The sequence below is a fragment of the Amphiprion ocellaris genome, chromosome 8 (genome assembly GCF_022539595.1).
Source record: "Amphiprion ocellaris isolate individual 3 ecotype Okinawa chromosome 8, ASM2253959v1, whole genome shotgun sequence".
Classification (NCBI taxonomy): domain Eukaryota; kingdom Metazoa; phylum Chordata; class Actinopteri; family Pomacentridae; genus Amphiprion; species Amphiprion ocellaris.
In genome coordinates, this window is record NC_072773.1 from 21,876,835 (window position 1) to 21,899,620 (window position 22,786).

General features: G+C 39.1%; 1 protein-coding gene across 3 annotated transcripts; it reads left to right on the top strand.

Annotated features, from left to right (window-relative positions):
• The first annotated feature begins 4,422 nt into the window (after positions 1-4,422).
• Positions 4,423-22,743, top strand: kdm5c (lysine (K)-specific demethylase 5C). Of its 3 annotated transcripts, none has more exons than XM_023287993.3 (29): positions 4,423-4,766; positions 6,364-6,511; positions 7,302-7,379; positions 7,487-7,609; positions 7,705-7,875; positions 8,033-8,167; positions 9,909-9,965; positions 12,521-12,644; positions 12,945-13,222; positions 13,534-13,692; positions 13,800-13,919; positions 14,031-14,189; positions 15,326-15,507; positions 15,639-15,801; positions 15,892-16,011; positions 16,097-16,291; positions 16,450-16,631; positions 16,756-16,880; positions 16,996-17,143; positions 17,217-17,307; positions 17,445-17,827; positions 17,947-18,085; positions 18,172-18,351; positions 18,529-18,657; positions 18,787-19,545; positions 19,725-19,767; positions 19,866-20,065; positions 21,372-21,560; positions 21,652-22,743. In XM_023287993.3, exons 2-29 carry the CDS (start codon positions 6,368-6,370, stop codon positions 21,658-21,660), a joined length of 4,785 nt encoding a protein of 1,594 aa, XP_023143761.2. In that variant the 5' UTR covers positions 4,423-4,766; positions 6,364-6,367; the 3' UTR covers positions 21,661-22,743. The 3 variants fall into 3 exon arrangements, with proteins under 3 accessions (XP_023143761.2, XP_023143780.2, XP_023143769.2); XM_023288001.3 differs by lacking the exon at positions 4,423-4,766 and adding an exon at positions 4,847-5,202; XM_023288012.3 differs by lacking the exon at positions 9,909-9,965.
• The last annotated feature ends 43 nt before the right edge of the window (positions 22,744-22,786 follow it).

The window sequence follows — 22,786 nt, forward strand, 5'->3', positions numbered from 1 at the left end:
ATGACATTAACACACGCGCCACAAATTTGCATACACAATCAAAAAAGTCTATAGCCATATAATTTAAGATGAAACTAAATCTATATCTAGGTATATTGCCTCAGTTTGAATTGTTTGAAGTCTAGTTGAGTCTGTATGAGACTGCATACATGTACAGTACCAAGATGTGATAATGTGGATAGAACTAAACTAAACTGGAAGAACGGAGACCATATGCGTCCACCTGCTTACATGGGGATGTAAATAAAGACTAAGCCACCAAATGCATTCCAGAGGAGTTAGGCATTAAAAACAATGGAAAGTTGCAAAAAATGTCCCTTGACTTTGCAATAATTTACTTGGCTTCATGATGTCTCTGTCTGTTCTTGCAGGTTACGCTTTGCTGACAGGCATCTTTTTTTCTAAAGGGAACCTCAGACATGTTGCTTTGTCTTAAACTTTTAAAACCAGTGCACGGTTTTTCTGACAGTCTTTTGCTTAATAGTCTTTTCCATGTCAGCAGGAGTCACCAGGCTTTAAAATGCATTCCTCGTGGGGTATGGGAATCAATGATACAAATAATAATATTTTTTGAATGTTTCTGAAGCTTCTCGCTGTTTTATCGATATTATAATATACCTGCTATGAGTATGATGAATATTGTCCAATAATTGTTTTGATCAGTGATTAATTATATCAGCAGATGTTTGTACATGGTTATAGAGAGTATATGCACATACAAATTCCCTTAGTTTGCCATAACCACTAGAGGGTATTCTGATATGTGAAGTGTGATTTATTTTCATAGTACCATGGTTTCCATTCAGTTCATCTTTTAGTAATGAGTATTATTGACTGTCAAAAATAATGAATGAGGTTTAGTTTTGTTCAAATTGATTTGAACGCTGAAAACATTCCTCCTTTTCTGTTTTGTTTGTTGCGAGCAAACAGGGACACAACTTCTTCAGTGGGGTGACGAACAAAACTTGAATTTACAGAATGAATCCGTTTCATTTCTTATTAGTCACCCCATTTTGGTAAAAGGCTTAAATATGGGTGTGGAAATTTGGTAAGTCATAATTATGGAGGGCACCTTGCAGTCCTCGCAGTCAGCAGATTTAGTCATTGTGTGTTTTTCTATGTTTTGAAAGAAGCACGCTTTTACATGAGGTTTTGTGGTTTTGCACACGTGATGTCTTAAGTCAGAAATGGCCTTCTTCTAATCCTCCCTCTCCTGCCACATTGAGAAATCTCTTATTACATTTTATGATGCCTTGGCATCTTGCTGAGGGCTTCTTGTTTGAGAACATAACAAGAGTCAAGAATGTAAAATAGTCTGCAGGTACATAATGTATTTCCTGTTCTTTTTTTTCTGTGGGCCTTGTGTTAGTGTTATCCCTTTTGCTACTGCAGTTTTTGAAGTTAAAATTGAGCACTGATGTAGTTTATCTTCAGTGCCACTGACTACCAAGGGAAAACTACATATATTCTGATTCAGGAGAGAATAAATGAGTGAGGACAAAATAGGGATGTCTGTGAAACAAGCTGCTGAAAAAGATGCCAAAATTCTAAAAGATCTGAATCATCTAAAAGGGATTTTAAGGAGGTCTGGAGAAAGTCAGGAATGTTAAATGAAGATTTTATAAGTATATGTTGGCTATCCTTTTCTTTTCATGGTGTCGTTTTTGACTATTCTTGCATGAATATATCTGCACTTATTGATTAGATTGTACTGTATAAACCTGAATGTACATATTATACTATACATAGGCTTCTTCTGATAACTATGGGATGAACTCGTCCCATTCTGTATTCAGGTGCGTGCATGTGAGTGCCACTAAGTATGTACATATGAAACAAGGACAGGGAGAGGAGATGTTGGCCCAAAGGAATATCGACTTCTTTTTTCTTTTCTTATTATTTCAGACTGAAGGTGAGAGAATGAGATGCCGTGATATAAGTTAAAGCCTAAAAAAAGTTTATATGTCAGTGCACTTATTGATATTATTTTAAACAAATGATTTCAGATTTTTCTTTGTGTATGTATTATGTGTACTGAAAGAATAGAGAATTGAGATGTGAATATTTATTGCTTCTGATAAATTAAAGTGTCCTTGCAGTGAAGTCACCCGTGTGTGTGTAGTTTCTACGCTTCCACCACTAAACCGTACAACACAAGGGAACATGTATTATTGTAACCATATAAAGAGGAATGTAGATCATAAAATGAGAGTGAGAGATGGCACATTTGAATATAAGTGACCTTGACAATAACTGTAACCTTGAATATTAATGATACTGTGGTAATTTTACATTATTTTATTACTTTTCATTGCACATAAAAGAGAAAACACTTTGTTTACCACAGGCTATAATTAGCCATGTACCCCATCTTGCAGTTTTGTGGAAGCTCCTGCTGTTTCACTGATAAATAATTAATTAATAATGATGTTATAATCTTTATTTGTAGGGTATTTTTCAAAACAAGTGACCGTGCTTCACATGGGGTAACAATGGGAGGCAGGCATATATATGGTAATCATTACAGAATTCATTTTAGGACTCTATTGATTACTCTTAAATCTCTACATGCTCTGGCTCTGCTCTACACCTCAGAACTATTAACCTCTTATTCTGCAGCAAGATTCAGATCACACCAGAGAATCGGCTGCTGTTAGAAGTTCTACAGTCCAGTGGTAAGACAAAGGAGGATCATGCTTTTAATGTTTTAGCCTTCAAACTCTGGAAGAAATTCATCCTATACTATGAGAACAGTTCAGTCAGTGCCCCAGTTTTATTTTAAATAAATAAATAAAAGAAATCCACCTGTACATACTGACTTTTGCATACTTTATAATGTACTTTTTAATGTTGTTGCTTTTTTTGTAAAGGACCTTGTACCTATAGTTTTGAAAAATGCAACAGAAATATAGATAGAACTTGAGGCCTCCTTATATCCTCAGAAGAACTTATTTGAATTGTTCATGATTAAGCCCGGTGGATAAGGGAGATCTTGCAACTGCAGCTTCAAAAGCTTTGGAATAGCTTTGCTCTTTTAATCAAATGCTCCTCCCCCATTTACAGGTTTAGGATTTTTTTTTTCTGTATGTTTTCAGTGGCTTATATGTTTTATTTAGAAGGTAAGTATTGTTAAAATGGGACATCTGGGAAATTGGGACAGTCAGCTTTACAATAAGTATCTTTTTAAATAATACACAAATAATAACCTAACTCAAAACATTGCATTGCTAAAAAAAAAAAAAGAAAGAAAAATAGGAATTTAATATAGCGTTCAGATATTCAAATTGTTAAGCTTATAAAAATCTAAAATAAGTATGTATTTATTTTCTAATGAGATGTAATTATGTATCAAAATTACAGAGTATGAATCCTGTACTTATTTTGATCCTTTGAAAGATACAAATTTTTGTTAGTGTCCCATTTTGCCAGTTATATATTGTCAAGAAGGGACACCTTGATGCTGTCAAAGTGAGACACAGCTCTCAGTCATTTATAATCAAAAAAAGTTTTGAGAATCACAAATTACATGCTGTTTTAAAAGAAATTCCATTTAGAAATTAGATCAAATATAATTCCTCTTAAATATGTCCTCCTATAACTTGCTGGAATTAAATTAAGAATAGCATGGTCATGTTTGAGCTCAATTACTTACAAAGAATCACTACACTAATAACAGTTCCAGCTATTTGTAGCTATTTTACGTCTTCTTGTAGCATGTGTACAATATCTTCAATAAATACAAACATATTTTTAAGTGGATGAATAAGCATGTCTATGTGGCTGCCATGATTGCAATAGATTTGAAAGCCTTGATTGAATTTTCAGGACATATTGTGTTTAAGATGGTGTCATCAATTGTGTGTTTGATTAATTACTGAATCTTCCTTTCTTTCTTTCTTTCTTGTTGTATATTGCAGTAATGAGGTTAGTTTTTATTGAGTCGTATCAAGTTGGAAGCTGAAGCTTTGAAATGATAAAGTAAATTGTTCCAGAATACACATTGTTGTCATTTTATCAATACTCAGTATATTTTATATTATATAAAAAATGCTTTTTACAATTCATGTCTTGCTTTTTCCCCCCATATATTTTTGTTATTGTCGTATAAAATATAGAAGATTTTGGTTATTTTAAAATGTGCTATATAGCTTAAATCAACGTTCATTTGATTTGACGTACTTTTATAATTAACTAAAATGGCAGATTAAAACACATGAAGAAATTACTCGTACTTACAGCATGCTCACATTGTGTTGTTCCTTAAATAACTTTGGTTAATTTTATAAATAACGCGGACCTTCTCCCTCCAGAACCGGTCCCGTGGTACAGACCTGCCTTTTTGTTTGTGTACGTGGGAACTACTTTCAGGGAGTAAACGTGAGAGACGCGGTGTGAAGAATCGAGGTTGTACTTCGGTCGTGAGAAAAAAAACTAAGATGGCGTCTCGTCAAGAAAGATAGGATGGCTTGAAGAGAGTGATGATGTTGATCGAGAAATGATTGATAACGACATAATTGATAAAGTTTGAGACTCTCGTTTGGTGTTGAGCGAACATCAGGCATCCATGTGTTGAACTCTTTGTGTTTGAGAGAGCGGAGTTTATGGAGAACTGAAGCTGAGAACGGTCAACTTTGCTAGCAGCCGTAGCTAGCCGACTGGACCGAGCACAGCTGGCCAACGGTAGCTAACCACCAGTCATCACAACAACAGAGGAAGGAGAGCGGCCACAGTCCCTATCATACCCCGGGACATCGAGGTGTCTTCGGGTTAGTCACGGGAAACGCAACGAGACATTCTAGCATAATGGGGGTCAATAAATAACTGCATTAAGTGTGCTTAAATATATGACTAACCTTAACTAGCTAGTTCCTAGCGTCGACCTGAGCAACGCTAAGTAGGTTAGCTGGTCTGCGGTGATTCTGTTGACTTGGTTTCCTCAGCCGTTCAGTTAACGTTAGCAAACTAATGCTAGTTATCTGAAACCGTGGGAGGCGATGGGACTGTGCTGAGAGAAGAGGAGGCCTCGATGCTGCTAGCGTTAGCTGGAAGCGGCGTTGTCGCCCCTGATAGCTGGACAATAGGAACAAATAGACTTCATTATTGCTAGAAGAAGCTAAATGAATGACACATAGCTAACCTGTTAAACGTACCTGACCTCGGGGCAGTTTTTCCTTATTTACCTCGTTAGGACTGTCGCTGAAGGTAAGGTTAGTTTTATCGCCAGTTCTTCCAAGTTTGGTAGCTAGTAGCTAACAGTTGTCAGCCAACAGTTAAATGTAATAATGATTATTGTTAACAAGATGTTACATAGCAAATACATTTAGATGTGACTATTTCTCTTCTGCCATCGAGTAATTGTATTTGTTGTCATTTGCAAAAGCTTGTTCATTAATCCAACCCAACCCACTTTAGGACAGTGATGCCTCCATGGCCTTCTATACCTTAGGGTTCATGGCCTCCACGCCATTGTTTGTCTGAAGGCCTGTGAAGAATCAGATGAATGGGATGTATGTCAGTGAAGTCCTAACATCAAGTTGTATTTATTTTGATGTGTTTTTTCCAATTAAAAAAACGCATCAATCAAAATTAATCAGAGACTCCTACACATCCAGATTATATTAGGCAGTGCTTGTTACTCATATTTATGCATAAATATTGGCATCACTTCTGTATCTAACTTAATATAGGTAATTGCTCTGTGTTATATTTGATAAAGCATCGCTTATAGCTTTTTGCCTTTGGGAAGGGCCTTTATTTACCAGAGTATGGCATTTGTTTTGTTATGTCTGGTGTTGGGGGAGGGGATTTTATCAAGGACCTCTTCTAGGACAAAAAATACTCATCCTGGGATTCCCCGTGTGTCTTAATATTGACTAATATGTAAACTGTTGTGGAAATGATAAACTATGAAACGCATAGAGAAACTGACTCATATGTTTATATATACGTGTGGAAAGCTAAGAGCAGAATAAGGAAGTAATTGTAGTAATTGCATAGTATGCTTTTAATTTTCTTATATGCTGGTGCATTTTGCTTAAGTTGAAATGCCAACTATACGTTCCTGAATACCTTTGTAAAGTTGATTTCATTTCATTTCTGATTTTGCTATCAGTAGGAACATTAACTGAGATACTTAATACACATAAAAGAGTGTCTGTACATGAGTCTGTCCCAGGATATGTAGGATATATACATATGCATTAAAGCATGCAATGTTTCAGCTTTTTGAATTGTTGTTTACAAAGTGAATGAAAGGTTTGTGCGCGTAAAATGCTTTCCGACTTGCTATGTTGATGCGTTCATACCCATTGAGTGTGCTACAGTTTGTGAACTTGTTGGCATTGTCGATCTTCCTGTTGTCAGGGCAATGGAAGGGGAAGAGTTTGTACCTCCTCCGGAGTGTCCAGTATTTGAGCCGTCATGGGAAGAGTTTCAGGATCCGCTGGGCTACATCGCCAAGATACGTCCAATTGCAGAGAAGTCTGGAATCTGCAAAATTCGACCTCCCCAAGTAAATATTTACTTAATCTTGGACTCTGCTGTATACATTTTTGTTTTGTTATGTTTGAGTTAACAGACTTCACAAAACAAGTCTGGACACTCTGTGGTTATTTGCAGTACAAACAAAAAGTAGAACAACTTTTTTAAAGAGAAATGATTGTTTGCCATGGATGTTTGTGTTTTTGCAAAACTGAAAATTTGGATCCAGTAAGATTAAATATGAGTGATGATAATGAGTATTAGAAAACACAACAAAAAGCAATGTTTGGAAGTAGTTGGGTTTACACATACCCTCTCTCCAGACAAGAGTGAAATTAATGTTTATTTATGTCACATAAATGCCGTTTGTGACTTTAAGCAATCTTTAGGGGAAAGTGAAAAGGTATTCTGCTAAATGCTAAGCACATTACTAACAGTGCGGTATATATATATATATATATATGTATATGTATATGTATATTATCAGTAGGTTGTAGGAATTGTCATTTCTTCAAAGTTGATTAGGGTGAAAGCATGCCTCTATTTGTTGATAGAATGAACTTCACTTGCTCTTGAAAGGGTGACACTGGTTATTCTTCCTGATTAAAGTCGAGCCAAGTTTTGCACCCGAAAGCCAAATGCCAAAGCTTAACCAGAGTTAAGCCCAAACTAATCTCACTATCTCATTAATTGTCTGTGTCCCATGTTCAGTTGTTCTTTTTTGTGACCTCTTTGAAAAGTGGAGGTCAACACTGAACAAGATATTACATAAGTTGTTGTTTCAGCAGATGGTTTAATTTAATGTCTTTGCTCCCAAATAGGACTGGCAGCCACCGTTTTCAGTGGAGCTGGATAGTTTCCACTTCACACCCCGGATCCAGAGGCTTAATGAGTTGGAAGTAAGTTCTTCTTTTTCCATTAACACTTTGTTAAATTGATGTCCCATAATTTAAGCTGTTGATGAAGTTGTATTAACCATGGGGATCCCTCGTGCATCTTGTTTTAGGCGGAGACCAGAGTGAAACTCAATTATTTGGACCGCATAGCCAGATTTTGGGAGATCCAGGGATCTTCCTTAAAAATCCCGCATATTGAAAGGCGCATTCTTGATCTTTTCAGCCTATCAAAGGTAAGCATGAATTGTAACACATTTTAGAATAGATGTTTTTGCTCTGTATCTACAATTTGCTAAAATTGTGGGGAAAAAATGAATTTCTGTTCCAGATTGTGACAGATGAGGGAGGTTTTGAGATGGTCTGTAAGGAGCGCCGCTGGGCCCGTGTGGCTCAGAGGCTTGGTTACCCTCCGGGCAAGAACATTGGTTCTCTGCTGCGCTCACACTACGAGAGGATCGTCTATCCTTTTGAAATGTTCCAGTCTGGTGCCAGCCTACCGGTATTTCTCTACACATTCTTGTCTCTCCTTTTTATATTACCAAGAATGTTCGATTATTAGATACCTTTTATTATGAGTTCAGTTGTGAATTGTAGTGTAGTCACTATATTATCTATATTATGTTTTCATGCAATCTTTTTTTTAACACCATTTCTAGCATTGCAAGCCAAAGCATTATGATGGTGAAGATGTGGATAAAGAGTACAAGCCTCACTCCATTCCTCTGCGACAGTCTGTGCAGCCATCCAAAATGAGCAGTTATGGACGCAGAGCTAACCGCTGCCAGCCTGATGTGAGTGAGAGTAACTGTCCTTAGTTGTCATTCAGTCGATTTGCATACCGCCGTGACCAGTAACCATGTACTGAGCTGTACTTTAGTCGCTTAAAGATCACTTTTTGGACCACATTTCCAAATTCAACTTCAAAATCAATCCTCAAGACACAGACAAAATAAAAATTGTGGTTATACAGCCACACAAAAATCTCATGGATTTGGTGCATCTGTTAAAATAGAATTTTGTTTCAGCAGCTGCATTTTGCTAAAGGTGTGAATTTCAATCTGTATGTGAGTAAAACTACCCGGCATTCAGATAATTTGAATATCTTAACAGTGATGGTTTCACACAGGACTTAAATTGCGCATCAATGTCCTTGTCAACTGAAAATATTATTTGTCTTTATATCTAAAAAAAAAAAAAAAAAGAAAAAAGCCAGCAATCTGCAAAATAAATGTTTCCTTGATGAAAGTCTGCTAGTGTGGATCATGTTCTCATGTTCATAACTCTTTTTTTGTCCTTATCCATTTGCCCTTGTGCATCGGCTACAGTGTAGTATCTGGAAGAAAAGACTGTGCACTCAGAGCGCATCCCAGCTTGCTTATTCTCCATCCTGCCATGCTGCTGTGCTTAACTCTGCTGTTATTGTGTTCTCTTCCATGCATTATTTCATTCTCTGCTTTGTGTCTTGCATTTTTTCCCATCTGCCAAGTTTTATTTCAAAAGCCATATACTGTGACAGTTTCTTTTTTTCACATCAACAATACCAGTATACAGCTCAACCCTGGACCAGCCTACATTCTTTTATCTTATATTTCTTACATGCAGACTAACACTCGCCCATGGACTTTAATTTTCCTCATTTATTATGCTGGACTGCATCTTTTGTTTTGCATATTAAAGTAAAGACTGAATTGATCAGAATAAAAGGAAGCCTGATGCAGATTTTTGCAAACCGATGTGTAATTACTGATTACTGCCCAGGGAATTGTGAGAAAGATGTCTGATACAAAATTCAGTTTATACATAACAGTATTGTGGGATTTGAGAATTTCAAGTACTGAGCATAGTATGTGTAAGCATTCAACTTGGATTGTATTTTACAGCCATTTGGCTTAGCTAAAAGATATATCGAATTAAGACACAGAAGATAATCTTTCTATTAACTGGTCACTGAATGGAGTCCAGTGTACTTTTGTAACACAAGTAATCTATGCAGGAACTCCAACTTGTCATCAGACACTGAATTAGTAGCTGTAGCCCAACACCTTCCCAAATCAAATTTCTTTTTAGTTCCAAAGCTTCCTCATTTAGAACAGATCAATTCACTGCTACAGCCTAATCATCTCTTAGTTTGAGAGCTACTTGTAAGGCCAGTGCTTAGACAGCATTTGTTTGCCTCAAATCATATCAAATACATCTTCATAATAGTTCAGCTTATATTAAAAACAAACCTTGAACTGCAAAAGTCTGTCAGCATTTTTATTTGTCAAACTCGGATCTGACTAAAACAGATGTTGAATCATGCAACTGTCTCCAAAGCGTTATCTTGAATTATAACGAGAGAATTTAGTGTCCAGATTCGCAGAGGTCTTGGACATCATACGTAAGATGTGACCTGTGTCTCATTATGTGCTCCAGTGATATTTTTCCTGCAGCTACCGGCTGTTCTTTCCAGGCACTCTTCCCCCTCCCTCTCTCGTTTCCCTTATTCCTCTTGTTTTAGTTTATTGTTGCTGTTATTGTCTCCCCTTGCAGGGTCCAGAGGATCTGGCCCCCCATCCTCTCACCACTGGCTCTCAACTCATCTCTGCGGTACTGCCTCTTGAGCATATGAGCTCACTTTCCGCCCCCCACTCTCTTCCTGCCTCGTTTCCTTGACCACCATACCCCTTTTAAAATTGTCTAGTTGTTTTTTGTTTTAATTAACCACTAAAACATTTTCATTAACATGCAATCATACCCATTGCATTTCTCAGTGTAGGTGTGCCAGCCCATAATGTTGTCACAGGACTACTGCAGACATGTTGCCATAAAAGCCTTCTGTGGCATGACAAAAATAGTTGAAGCAAGTTCTTAAATCACCATTATGTGTAATTTCTAGATCCGACAACGAACACAGAGGAAGATTTTTCAGGCTTGTTTATTCTGCTCTGCTTTGAGCTGTTGGTTCTTCATGAACATGCTCTTAGACTGTTATTGAAAAAAGACCGTGTAGTCTCATGCTGGACAAATGTGTTTTGTGACCTTGCCAGTGTGTTTTTAGGCATTACATTAGAGCTTTTAGAAAAAGGAGTTGGGTCCTCAATATACAATTGATGGTGTTGTTGAGTTCTTGTATTTATGGTGTCCTAAATGACACGGTTTACTGTGGACTTTTGAAGAAATTTTCACCTTAACCACCATTGGAAAACTCACCTTTCTAGTCCACTTGTTGGTCTGATGTGCTCTCTAGACCTGTCTTTTTCACTCATGTTCTTTTTCTGTGGTCGTACTTGGCTAGTAATGCTTTGTTGCTGGGCTGTCTGTGTGCCTTTTTGCACTTTTGCTGTTTTGCCTTGCTCTCTACTCACTACAGCAGCTAACAGTGTGGCTGCATGCATTCTCTTTTGAGTGCACTCACACTGAACAACCAACTAGGTTTAATTTATTAGGGTTTCACTTACAGAGCACCATAGATTACGAACAGGCATTATACCATAGGGTGCCAAAGGCGCTTAAACATTTAAAAAAACAATAACCCTCTTTAAATGTTGCTTGTTTAAGGCCAGACTGTTGTGTGATTGTTCCACACCATCGAGACACACTCATTTGCTTTGATGTCTACAGCTTTCACTCCCAAAAGTTTACATGGCAGGAGAAGATGTTTCTTTATGTGAGAGAATGTGGAGCAATAGATATATAGGTAGTTGCATCTGTACAGTTGAAGTGAGTGTAAGTGCATAGCGGTGAAATTTTTTTAAAAAAAAGTGTTTTCTTCGATACTCCTACTTTATCATATTGTATATGTCCACTTTTTGTGCTAGGAGTGGCACTAACAATGTTGTAATGATATGTATACGTGACTTTTCCTGTGGGAATACAGGTGGTTGTTTGCACATAAACTGCTGGTTTCTTGGTGCACATCTCAGTGCAAAAAGTGGAGCAATTTAATTTTTATCAAACCATCTGCCACATTAGCCATGAACTTCCATTTTGGAACCACCTTAAATGGAAGTTTAGAGAACAAGTTCTAATTTGGAGCCTGTTTGACACAAGAAGAAACTGCTTTTACGTGTCTTTTAGTTTAACTGACAACTTAAAGTGACGTTCAGACCTGCTGTGTGTTTGTCTAAATTGGCGGTAACACATGCTTTGTGTGTACTGTTTGCAGACTAGTCCTCTAAAGTGTGGCCATCTCAAATGTGTTCCCTGTCAAAAAATGTATATCCTAAATGGCAAAGCAATCATTGTTGCTATATTGATTAAATATTTTTTTGCTTTTCAATTCTTTGCCAAAAACTCAGATTTTAGGTAAACTACTTTTCATGTGGATTTATTCTCACAACTTCAACCTTCCATTTGCAAGAAAACAAAGTTCACTGCAGTTGACTATGAATAGTGTAGCTCAGAATATGTCTCTACTAATCATTTCCTTTGTACTGTTGCTTTACTGTTATTTATAGTGTGAATTGGTCATGTCACTTTGCTAGCATAGCACTGTTCCGTGGATGTAGAAAATTAAACATTGTAGGAGCAGGAAACGCCTGATTTTAAAAAAAATCTATTATTACCTGCATTTTTCAGGACATTGTGAGAAGACAAGCTTGCTTATCCATTACGTTTCCACATGTTTGTGGTTAATGTTTGAAATGAGAATGCTTGCTAATAGATGGCAAAGACACACTACCTGCCTTTGAACGTGTTCTATTTTGCCTACTCTGCCTTTTTGCCAAAGCAAATTTTTAAAAGTCCAGACATTTTTAGTAATTTGCTCTGCATGACGGCCTACATCTCCTAAAAAATAGTGTTGTTTTGCATTAGACTTATTTTTATGTTCATATTCCAATTAGACACTAAGGATTGATTTTAAAAAATGAGTAATGTTAAGTAACGTCTCAATAATACCCCACTTTAAATGTATGGTTGCACCTGCTGGTGATTGTGTGTTATGGTGGTGGGTCTGAACCTTTAAGCTTTCACTGTGATGCAAGTTAACTTTTCCTTACTTTCTAACCTAGTATAATCCCTTCTTGTGACACATTGTTATGCTGTCATGTTTTAACTGTTTGCTCTGCACTTGGCCTAGACCCTTGCTTTGCTTTGTGTGCCTTGGAGAGTAGTGTTTCTCCATCTACACCTTCATGATAAAATGTTTCTTCCGTTCACAGCCTGAACCTACAGAAGAAGACATAGAGAAGAACCCAGAGCTGAAGAAGCTACAAATCTATGGTGCAGGACCTAAAATGATGGGACTGGGGCTGGTGGCTAGGGACAAAGGCATCAGGAAGAAAGGTAAATGTGATTAGCATAACCTATTTTAACTGCCATCTCAGTCACCTATATTGAAATTTCTAAATTCTAGCGACAGTAGTATTATGAAACCTAGAAATCTGAGCGCAAAACTACCACACAGAAATTATTTTGATGCAACTAAAGCAATAACTTGAGGCAAGTATTCAATCGTTGGCTCAGTCAAACAATTGGGAAATCATGTTTTTGGTTTAGATACAACCATCTATGGGACCTGCACAGTGTATATTTTAACGCTGCTGTTAAATGACTACCTCTGAGCACGTCTTTGTATTCTTTTAGATGAGCTGCCTCAAACAGTTACCATCAAGGAAAGTGTGTCTCCTGCTCCTGGTAATATCTCAGTCAAATCAGAGCCACTGGAGCCTCAAGAGAGGCAGAATGATGGGAGCACATCTTCCCCCCAGTTGCCTCCCCATAGCATTACAATTAAAACGACAGTGAAAAAAGAAGAACCAGAGGCAGAGAATGGGAAAGAGAACCATGGGGAAGATGATACAGATGGACCTTGTACCAAAATGACCATGAGGCTGAGACGCAACCTCAATAATCCACAGTGTGTAAGTAGAGCAATTAATATTTCATGGTGGCAATCAAATTTGAGATAAACATGATAAAACTGGATGTAAAATTATGAGAAGTTAACGATTTCTTAGGACTGTAAACACAATACACTGTACTCTTCATTAATGTTACTCTTCTGTAAATGCACAAATTTAGATTTTTGAAAGAAGGGCGACTACTTTTTTCCTACATTTGAAATCTTTGTGAGATTTCACAGCACTACATAACTGGGGTTGTCTGCATCAGTTACAACTTACCCTCTGTCTTTAAACCCTATAATTTGCTTTTTTCTCATTTACTTTCAAAGGTGGATTCCTTTGTGTGCCGGATGTGTGGTCGGGGTGACGATGACGAGAAGCTCCTGCTGTGTGATGGCTGTGATGATAACTACCACACATACTGTCTACTACCCCCACTCGCGGATCCTCCCAAAGGCAACTGGCGATGCCCTAAGTGTGTGGCAGAAGTGAGTAAAAATGTTTAAAGGCACTAGTGTGTGTCCCTCAATCTAAAAGCCTCATCGTGGTTTGAATTTCCTCACTTTCTACCTTGTTTTTTTTTTGTTTTGTTTAGGAGTGCAAGAAACCCTCAGAAGCATTTGGTTTTGAACAAGCTACACGAGAGTACACTCTGCAGAGTTTTGGGGAAATGGCGGATGCCTTCAAAGCAGATTACTTCAACATGCCTGTCCATGTGAGTGCACCCACACAAGACATCACCTACTCATTATGAGGCAGGACTCTGCCTTCAGTGGCGATAAGAAAGAGAATCTAATCTCAGGCCTTTATGTTGCTGTCTGTGTAGATGGTTCCTACTGAACTTGTGGAGAGAGAGTTCTGGAGATTAGTCAGTAGTATTGAGGAAGACGTGACTGTTGAGTATGGAGCAGACATACACTCCAAGGAGTTTGGCAGTGGCTTCCCAATGAACAATGGCAAGAAGACGCTCACAAAGGAAGAGGAGGTACATTCTTTATTGTTTCCTGTTGCAAGCGCAACAGTTTCTGTGAAGAAGAGACTTCTTGAATAATAGTCTTTTTAGAAATAGGATGACTATTATTATTTTAAGATTACATCTTGAAAATGTTGTAAACTGTTCAAGTAAATAGTTTATGTCCATCAGAGGTACATTTTAAATACAGTACAATGAGTGTAAATCGCTAATGTAGAATTTTGAATGGAGCTGTTTTGATTTTAGACTGTACCAGCTAATCTTTATGCGGTTCATGGTGTCTTTGAATCAACAGAAATTTCACTGCACATTTTAAATTGCATTGCTAAAAGTAAAAGACAGAGCAGTGTTTTTGCTAAATGTGGCATTATTGTCTGGTTGTTAACTGTAATAAGTAGGAGTTGAGTTAAGATGGACATGAAAAGAATCACAGCATCTCTTGAAAAAACTGACAAAGGAAACTGCAGCTAAATCCATATGTGCACAGAATGAATTTCAGCCATGTTTTCATCCGTCCTACATGAATTTGAGGGAGCAGATATGCTCTGGTTTAATCAGTCCAGCCTAATCAGAAATGCAGATGACCTACAGCTCAGTGCTGAGCCCAGTGCCTCTTTGTTTAGACATACACTGGGCACAGGATCTGATACTGCTCACTGTTACTTGTTTTCCTGTCTTATTAATGATTTTGACCATGAAATGTCAAAAAATACTGAAAATGTCTATTATATTCAATGCAATTTTATTTATGTGTCGCAAATTCACAACATATGACAGAAGACAGAGAATCTTAGCTATTTGTCAGCAATGGTGGGATGAAACAAAAAAATAGTAAAATAGGGAGGGGAGAAAAAATTACAGTATTCTACAGCACAAGGTGATTTATTCAATTTTCTTTTCTTCCTTTGACTATTAGTCCAAAATCCAAAAGTATTTTAGTTTGCTAACGTATTTGGCAAGGAAAAAAATTAAACCATCCCATTGGAGACTTTATTTGAATTTTTCCATTAAAAATGACGAACGGATATTAGAGATTGATCCTCTTCAGGATTTTCTTGGCTCAGAATGAGCCTTTTGTGGGGTGATATGTAAACAGGTCGACAGATGTAGCCTAGTGCTCATTTTCAGTGTGGTTTTTTGTTGGTCAGGAATATGCCCGCTGTGGTTGGAACTTGAATGTGATGCCTGTGCTGGAGCAGTCCCTCCTGTGCCATATCAATGGAGACATCTCTGGGATGAAGGTGCCATGGCTTTATGTGGGCATGGTGTTCTCAGCCTTCTGCTGGCACATTGAGGATCACTGGAGCTACTCCATCAACTACCTACACTGGTATATCATGTTTGTTGTGTATATTGACGTTGTACATGGTAGTCTAAAATGATTGCAACTTTGTGATGTAGTTACTGTGATGATGTCATGATTGTACTGTTTTTCGCTTTCTGTGTATCAATCATCTCTAGGGGTGAACCCAAGACTTGGTATGGAGTTCCCTCTGTGGCAGCTGAGCGTCTTGAAGAGGTTATGAAGAAGCTGACGCCAGAGCTGTTTGAGTACCAGCCTGACCTCCTGCATCAGCTGGTCACCATCATGAACCCTAATATCCTCATGGCTCATGGTGTACCGGTTAGTCTCACATGAATGCACATGCACACAATAAAACTATGATTTGTTTAAACAAATTCTTAAATTGATTGCTGCGTTTCTCACTGGCAGGTTGTGCGCACCAACCAGTGTGCTGGTGAGTTCGTCATCACCTTCCCCAGGGCCTACCACAGTGGTTTCAATCAGGGATATAACTTTGCTGAAGCTGTCAACTTCTGCACTGCAGACTGGGTATGTTGGTTTGCAAGTTTCTCAAGATGTTAGTTCATGTTTCTCTTCTAGACTGCATGATCACTTTTTTTTTTCTCCCTTTCAGCTGCCTGCCGGTCGTTCCTGTATTGAGCACTACAGACGCCTGAGGAGATACTGTGTTTTCTCTCATGAGGAGCTCACCTGTAAAATGGCTGCCAGCCCGGAGAAACTAGACCTTAACCTGGCTGCAGCTACCCATCGGGAAATGTTTATTATTGTTCAGGAAGAGAGGAAACTGCGGAAGGGTTTAATGGAAAGGGTGAGAGACAGAAATATCTCTTAAAGATTTGTCTCTGTTATATTTGCATGTGTAAGTAAAAAATAGTTCTGTTGGCACTGTGGTGAATCTTACTCGTATTGCAATATTATGAGAATATGGGACATCTCAGATTGTTAAAATCGGTGTTGCACTTGCAGGGCATTACAGAAGCAGAGCGCGAGGCGTTCGAGCTCCTGCCTGATGATGAAAGACAGTGTGATAAATGTAAGACAACATGCTTCCTCTCTGCTCTGGCCTGCTCAAACTGTCCCGAGAGTTTGGTGTGTCTTTATCACACTCAGGATCTGTGCAACTGCCCCACTGAAAAACTCTACCTCAGGTACTCATTTACTCTGTCTGTGCTTCACAGTGAATGCAATTGCACATAATATGTTACAATGTTATTTTCTAAATGCATATCCACAATCTGTGTTCATCTTTTGTTTTATTTCTTATCTGTGCAGGTACAGATACACCCTGGATGAGTTGCTAGCCATGTTACATCGGTTAAAGGTTCGGTCCGAGTCCTTTGACTCCTGGGCAAACAGAGTAAAAGAAGCACTTGAACAGGAAGAAGGAAACAAAATAGGTGGGACATCAACATAAATTGTTCTCATACACCCATCAAAATTTCAGATATTGTTTCAATTTTTTTTTTTTTTGAAAAGAATATCCTAAGACAAGAAATGGTTCTTGAATTGCAGCAATTGATGACCTGGAGATGCTGAAGAATGAAGCAGCAGAAAAAAAGTTTCCTGACAATGAGCTTCTCCGGAAACTCAACACTGTTCTTAAAGACATAGAACACTGCCAACGGACAAGTACTGAGCTTCTCAGTAACTCAGAGACCAGGTAAGATAGGAAACAAACCTAACTTCTTCGTTAACTGTATGGTTACGTGCACTTACATATTGCTGTCTTCCAGTGAAACCAAGATGACGTTTGCAGAGCTGAAGTCAATGGTTGAGACGATGCAAAACCTGCCCTGCGTAATGAACCAGTTAAAGGAAGTGCAGGTAAGAACTACTTGTCACACTGACCAAATAAAGCTCTGAGTTGATTTACTATATGCAATTATAGAAAATACTGATATGTAATAATTATCTCTGCTTAAAAGTTTTATTTCATGACCTCTGTACCCTCTTTCTTTAAGTCGGTTCTACAGATAGTGGAGGATTTCCAGAGCCAGGCTCAAGAACTGGTCAATGACCGGGACTGGAGGAAGGACTCTCCACCACCTGAGAAGCTGCAGACTTTGTTGGAGGAGGGAGCCAAACTGCCTGTTGTGGTACCAGAGTGTAATTTACTCCAGGGCCTAAAGGAGCAGGGCCATTGGCTGGCAGAGGTGAGGCGCACCCTCGCCACAGAAGGAGGGGAGAGGCAAGAAGTGACGTTGGATGTGTTGAGGAACCTAATGGAGGCAGGCTGCAATGTGCCCCAAAGTGTGTCTGTGGAGACAGCCATGGCAGAACTTCAGGAGCTGCTGACAATAGCAGAACGCTGGGAGGAGAAAGCACAGATCTGCCTAGAGCAAAGGTAAGGCAAACACTTCAAACCATGTAATTTACTTGAGTTGCGACAGTGGCTTTTATTATTTCACAACCAGTTTATCCTGTTGTGAACACATTAAAGCCTCTTTGGTTTTGATCTTCCAGGCAAAAGCATCCACTCTCCACCCTGGAGGCAATAGTAAATGAGGCCCAACTTATTCCAGTCACACTGCCCAACATTCTGGCTCTACAAGGCTGTCTTACCCGAGCTCGGGCCTGGGTAACAGACTTGGAAGAAATTCAGGTGAAAAAGTCAACATGTCTGCTACTACTTTTAGAGCAATTTGTTTGTAATTTAAAAACTAAACCAGTTGAAATATGCTCTTGCAGAATGGGGAGCACTACCCATGTCTGGATGACCTAGAGGGCCTAGTTGCTATTGGAAGGGACTTGCCAGTCTTCATGGAAGAGCTAAGGCAGCTGGAACTGCAGGTGGCCAGTGCTCACTCCTGGAGGGACAAGGCCAGCAAGACCTTCCTGAAAAAGAGCAGTCAACACAGTTTACTAGAGGTATTTAAAGAGAATGGAAAATTACATTATCAATAAGTTAAGTTCAGCTTATATCAACATTAGACAACAAAAGAAAACATTTGTCTAATTGTGGACAACACCCCACTTTAAAAGAAAAAAGCTCATTACATATGACCTTCGTGAAAGCATTCATTAAACCCCAGTGCTTCCCTGCAGGTGTTATGTCCATGTGCTAAAAGGAGGGAGCAGCGAGAAGAGGCAGAGCCCATGGATGATCCTTTGGATGATTCTGATACAAACACTCTGGGACTCTCTGCTCAGGACTTGAGGGACCCTGCAGCTATTGTGAGTATACTAATTATGTCTTTGTTGGTTTTTAATATTTTGAAGATAAAGGTCTGCCTTTGTGGGTGTGTTTTTTTAAGCCTCAGTACTAGATGTGTATATGAGTATATTTTGGTGCCTTGTGTCTAGGTGATGGCATTCAAAGAAGGGGAGCACCAGGAGAAGGAGGCACTACTGAGGTTACAGAAAGTGAATATGTGTAAAGCTGGACTTAACAATACAAGTTATAAGGATGACAAGGAGAACGGGAGGTGGGATGCGACCATGGGGACAGACACTTCTAGCCACTCCGAGAACTCTGTAAAGGAGAACGGTAACAGTAACCACACCTGTACCGCCCCTCCTCAGTCAGTGTGTGTGTGCTCTGGGCAGCCTCGCGCTCCTCAGCTCCGTTGCCATCTGTGTAAGGACTGGTTCCATGGTGGCTGTGTTCCTTTCCCCTCCCTACTGCCCTCCTCTGGACCGCCAATTAACCCCCTTTGCTGGTGGGATTGGGACTCGCGCTTCTTGTGTCAGCGATGCCAACGGTCACGGCGCCCACGCCTGGAGACTATCCTGGCATTACTTGTGGCCCTGCAGAGGCTGCCAGTGCGTCTACCTGAAGGCGAAGCACTGCAGTGTCTCACAGAGAGGGCCATCACCTGGCAGGGCCGAGCCAAGGAGGCACTGGAGGCACCAGAGCTGCAGCAGGCACTTCAGAGGCTGCAAGAACTCAAAGACACTCTCCATCATGAAGTGGAAAAAGAGGAAGACATGGAAAAAGACGCAGAAGGAAGTTCAGTCATTGTTTTATCAGACTCCGAGGGAGGAGAAGGAGAGGATGGAGTTATTGATCTAACAGAGGAGACTTCAGCTAAAAAGAACAAAAAAGAAAGCAATGGCACTCAGGTAAATGCCCTATTCTCACTTTCACGTTATTTTTATATTAAACCAAATGTAGTCTAATCATAAACTGTTTAATAGCTTAAAATCTGTAATTTAAAATCTTCTACCAGTTGTGTAATACTTGTTTTAATAATTTAATCACTACATCAGACTAATATGTATCATTTATCAATGTCTGACAGGCTGGATGTGAAAATCGCATCAACAAGAAGTTCAGTGTTACAGGTAAGACAGTATGTTGAGTTCAACATAACCATTAAAGGCAAGTTGTTCACTGTATCCTTCAGACATCAGCACTGATTATGTCTCTACCTTCTGCTCAGGTGTGGCGTCCCTGCAGCCTCTGCTACCTTTGCTGAAAGGTCAAGTAGTGGAGCTCTCATCAGCCACCAGAGTCCATCTAGAGGAGCTGCAGCTGGAAGGAGATCTGCTGGAGGTGTCCTTGGACCAGACACACACCATCCACAGAGTCCTACAAGCCGCCTCTGTTCCACCCAGAGAAATGCTGCACACACTCATTCAGGTCAGACAAATAAACGTTGAACTTTTTTTTCGCTTTAAATCTGTGAATCTACATAAACACACCGAATGGATGTAGATCTGTTGATTAGTGTGAAAGCCATGGCATGAATGTGTGAACGCGCATTTGAACAAAAAAGGGTCTCTCACATGAAAACATAGCTCCTCAGTGCTACTACAGATCAATCCTCCAAAGGATACTTATGGTTCAGAATCAAATTGGTGTTTTAGACGGCTGTCTAAAGTATACACACTTCCAATACAATTGAGTGTAACCATGTAATAATGCAGTGTACTTCACGTGTTATTTATTTGACGTATAGTGTTTTCCTGTTGATCAGAGCTTACCAGGAATTGACAGCTGTTTAATGATACCATCATGTACAAATATGCATGAGGTTGTTTTTCTGAAAGTGTTCACTGCTATTTCGGGTGCTTTTCTAACTGAACCTTTTGCATCTTTTCAATGAGTATTGCCAGATTATATTTTTTAGGGATGTCCACTGGTGCAGTTTGGTCATTTTATATCGAGTATCTGCCGACACCAGTCAATACAATTTTCCTAGGTAACGCACACTTCAAGCTTTGTAGATTAGCTAACAATGGTCCACCATGGCAAAGTCTTCTATGACACTTAGAGTTCTGACCACTTAGAATCAACCTGGATAGCGATACTTTATCCTGATGGCATATCAAAATCTGAATCATTTTTTATTGCCAAGTATGTTTTCTTTACAGTGAATTTAATGTAGCGACATGGTGCTTTACAGTAAGCACTGAAAAGTAGAGAATTTTTAAAGAAGGTTGAAAAGGTTTAAGATTGATAGATTGTGTTGCAAGTCAATATGCAGTAAGGGTTAAAATTCAAATAAGGAGCAAGCGTTACAAATTCAGGGAGTTTAAATAACAGACATAGATGCCACGTGCCCTATTTGCAAATTATTTACCTTAGGGATGTAAAACAGAGCCGCCCTTATTGACATGTATCATATGTCTGCTTACTAAAACAATACCAGCACAGGTTAAATGTCTACTGTGCTCAGTTTGTGTTATCAGTTTCCCAAATACCAACTGAAAATGCTGAATTTTTTAGGAAAATTCCAATTTTGCATCCCTGTGCATCTCCCTTTATGACACTTTGTGACAGTGGATGTCAACAAAGTATCACGTTTAGGTTTGTGTCACTGCCAGTGTGTCATAAAATGCCTTGATTGGCCCCAAGGACCGATCTTTGATATCAACCCGGGAAATCTGGTATATTTGGTTTCAGCTGCTTGACTTACAATCATCCTGTCCTTTCTTTCTCTCAGATTGAGCTCGACGAGCAGAGGCGAACGAACCGTGGACGAGCCAAGGAATCCAAGAGGAAGAGAAAGAGCCACAGAGGTGGCAGTGGGGAAGGGGCAGGAGAGCCATCACTGGATGCTTCAGAGTCAAAGAAAACATGCACTCTCAGCCACAGCCCCTCCCCTCACCCACCTGTCCAGACCCACACAGAGGTAACAGCTCCTTCATCTTGATTTTCCTTTGATTTTTTTTTTTTTAAATTGGAAAATATCACAAGTATTTATTATTTTGTTCTTTTCACAGATTTTGTGATGCAGTCACCTCTGGAGCTCTGTGTAAATGGATTAGTCAGTGGACTTCAAGCGACAGAGCTTTCTGTGCCAGAAGACAGTGTCAAGTTCTAGAAAGATGCAGGACATCCCCCTCCCCCATACCTTACCTCCCCCTCATCCCTTGTTCACACATTCAGACACTAACAGAGCGATGACTCTTGCTACACTCCACTGTCTCATCCATAACTCAGCCGTATCTCACACGTCATCTTTTTTTTTTTTTCAAACTCGCCGTCTTACCTAAACCTTATTCCTCCACCCTCCCTGGATCCATTTTTCCTGTGAACATAAGACTGTGTTAGACCGATGTGAGACATACCGTTAATAGGATCGTCTTTGGTCTAGAGTTGTCTCTGAGGTCAGTCGGTATGCTATGTTATTCCAACTGTATTAATGCTAGTTCAGCCGAAGCCTGTCTGGGGACCGGCACTTGCAGTTTCACTTCACTTGAGTTCACTTGTTGAAGTTGGATAAGCTAAGAGTTTATTTAGACAGTTGTATGGGCATGATTCCTGAAGTCGAGGAGGATTTTTGACTGCTGATCTGAGACAACAGCACCATGGTTACACTTGTATTTTTTTTTTAGTTGTATTGACTCTTGTGTTTGATGCTGTTTCGAGGGGACATGCATTTTGAATAAAGTGAGTAAATTTTGGGAAGTGTTAAAAACAGGCATTAATGTTTTTGGTGCTACTTTCCCAAAATTGATATCTGTACCTCTTGGCTTTGTCTTTTCCTCCTCTCCTCCTTAATGCCTTTTTTCCTATTCTTTTTTTCCTCTTTTTTTTCAGCTCCCATCCTTTTGACTCCATGTTTTATTCCTTTCAATCTGACCTCTTTTTCTTCCTCTCTCATTCTCTCTCTCTTTGCAAATTAAGGTAACTTCACTGTAACTCACTTTGTCTCAATTTATTTTGTTTTCTGGGTTCAAAGGATTATATTATTATTATTGATATTACAGACACACAGTTGTCGTGAGTTTGTGTATAAACTTTTCATTTTACTGTTGCCTTTGTTTCTTTTCACTCTTGTTAGAAAATTAAAGGTTTAGAATTGTTTAGGACATGCAGACTCATTATTTCTTACCTTGAAATGACAGATTTTAT